A 1,598-nucleotide genomic window follows, 5' to 3' on the forward strand; every position below is an offset into this window, starting at 1 on the left:
AACCGCCAGCCGTCTGGTTAGCAGGCAAGTATCTTAGCCACTATGCTACCAGAGCTCCAGGTTTTATCTAACAGTACAAATTACAACTGATAGAAATGAAGGAAGGAGAAATAAATGGGCATCTAGGATAGACCTCATACTTAGTGCTTTCACATTCATTTAATCTTTACAACAACCCTGGGAAGGAGGCTCATAGAGATTGAACAATTTTGCTAAGGTTCACAGAGTTGATAAGGGCAGAACAAGAGATATAAACTCAGTATTCTCTAACTCTTAAGTCCAGTGCTAAATTCATATTACCTCTATGGTGATGACAATAATGCCTTTCTGTAGCTTACTTATTTTATCTCTAAATGTTATTCACAGATTGCTCCTAATTTTGATTCTTCTCAAACAGGCTGTGGATCTCAGCAGCAATGCTCTGACCATTGTCCAACCAATGATGGTCATTGCCCTAGAACTTCCCCATTTGGAAGTTGACTTGGCTGACAACCAATGGCAGTGTGACTATAGCATAGCAATCTTCCAAAATTTCGTCTCTAAATCCTGGAAGGCAAAATGGAATGACCTTTGCAACAAGTCTGTAGGTAAGTCAGTAAGTAGTACCTCTTTGTTCTCCGAAATTGTCCCATTTGAACTAAAAACCACACATGAAAAATTTAGACCCATTTAAAACAGTGACCAAACCAAAACCAAACCTGTTGCCATTGAGTTGATTCTGACTCATGGTGACCCTCTGGGGCAGAGTAGAACTGCCCCATAGGACATCCTGTAATCTGTACAGACAGACTGATGCATCTTTGTCCCATGGAGCAGCTGGTAGGTTCAGAGCAGCAACTTTTGGTTAGCAGCCGAGCACTTATCCACAGAGTTCTGACCCATGTGTTAGTCAGCACTGGGCTATGTCACAGAATGATCACTGGTGCCTGTTTTCCTAAATTTATGAATGATTTTTCTGTATGTGGTCAAAGAAACCTTGTTCAAATTGCTCAGAAACAATTGGATTTGGCCAAGAACAGAAAGTTCACTAGGAAAGAATTTTGCCTTATAGCCCCCAAATGTTGCATATTTATCTTAATTCTTGTTGTCGTTGTTATGTGCTGTCGAGTCAAACCCGACTCATAGCGACCCCTCCTTGGGTTTCCGAGGCAGTATCACTACGGAAGTAGGATTGCCCAACCTTCCTTCCGAGGAGTGGCTGGTGGGTTTGAACCGCCGGCCATCTGGTTAGCAGGCAAGTGTCTTAGCCTTAGCAATAAATAAAGAAAAACTGTTTTCAATTTGAAATATCCTTATTTTAAATGCTTGCTAGTACTCTGAAAGTATAACCCTACATATTTCAAAAGTATATTTTTCTTTAATTTGCTCACTGCCACTCTCCCAAATTGCAAGAACATTATGGATATTTTTTTTTCTCTCTCTTTTTCATCGTTAATGATGTTAGCTAAATCTCTAACTCCTGATGGGAAACAAAAGTCAGGTTTTTTTGTTGTTGTTTTTTTCAAATGAGTCCTGAACTTTGTTCTCTTCAGAACAACTGTTGAAACAGAAACATGGCCTTGTTTCCCAGCTTTAGAAGAAATCTATGACAACCAAAG

The 1,598-nt window shown here is 39.9% G+C and overlaps 1 protein-coding gene across 1 annotated transcript in view; it reads left to right on the plus strand.

The window, feature by feature from the left end:
- Positions 1–1,598, plus strand: part of LRRC66 (leucine rich repeat containing 66) — a 58,716-nt gene that overhangs the window by 53,575 nt on the left and 3,543 nt on the right. The window contains exon 3 of the mRNA XM_007955713.1: positions 398–587. Within this exon, the coding sequence (XP_007953904.1) occupies positions 398–587 (190 nt within the window). The remainder of the gene's footprint in view (positions 1–397; positions 588–1,598) is intronic.

Source organism: Orycteropus afer, unplaced genomic scaffold (genome assembly GCF_000298275.1).
Source record: "Orycteropus afer afer isolate SDZICR_OR568_19922 unplaced genomic scaffold, OryAfe1.0 scaffold00532, whole genome shotgun sequence".
NCBI lineage: Eukaryota > Metazoa > Chordata > Mammalia > Tubulidentata > Orycteropodidae > Orycteropus > Orycteropus afer.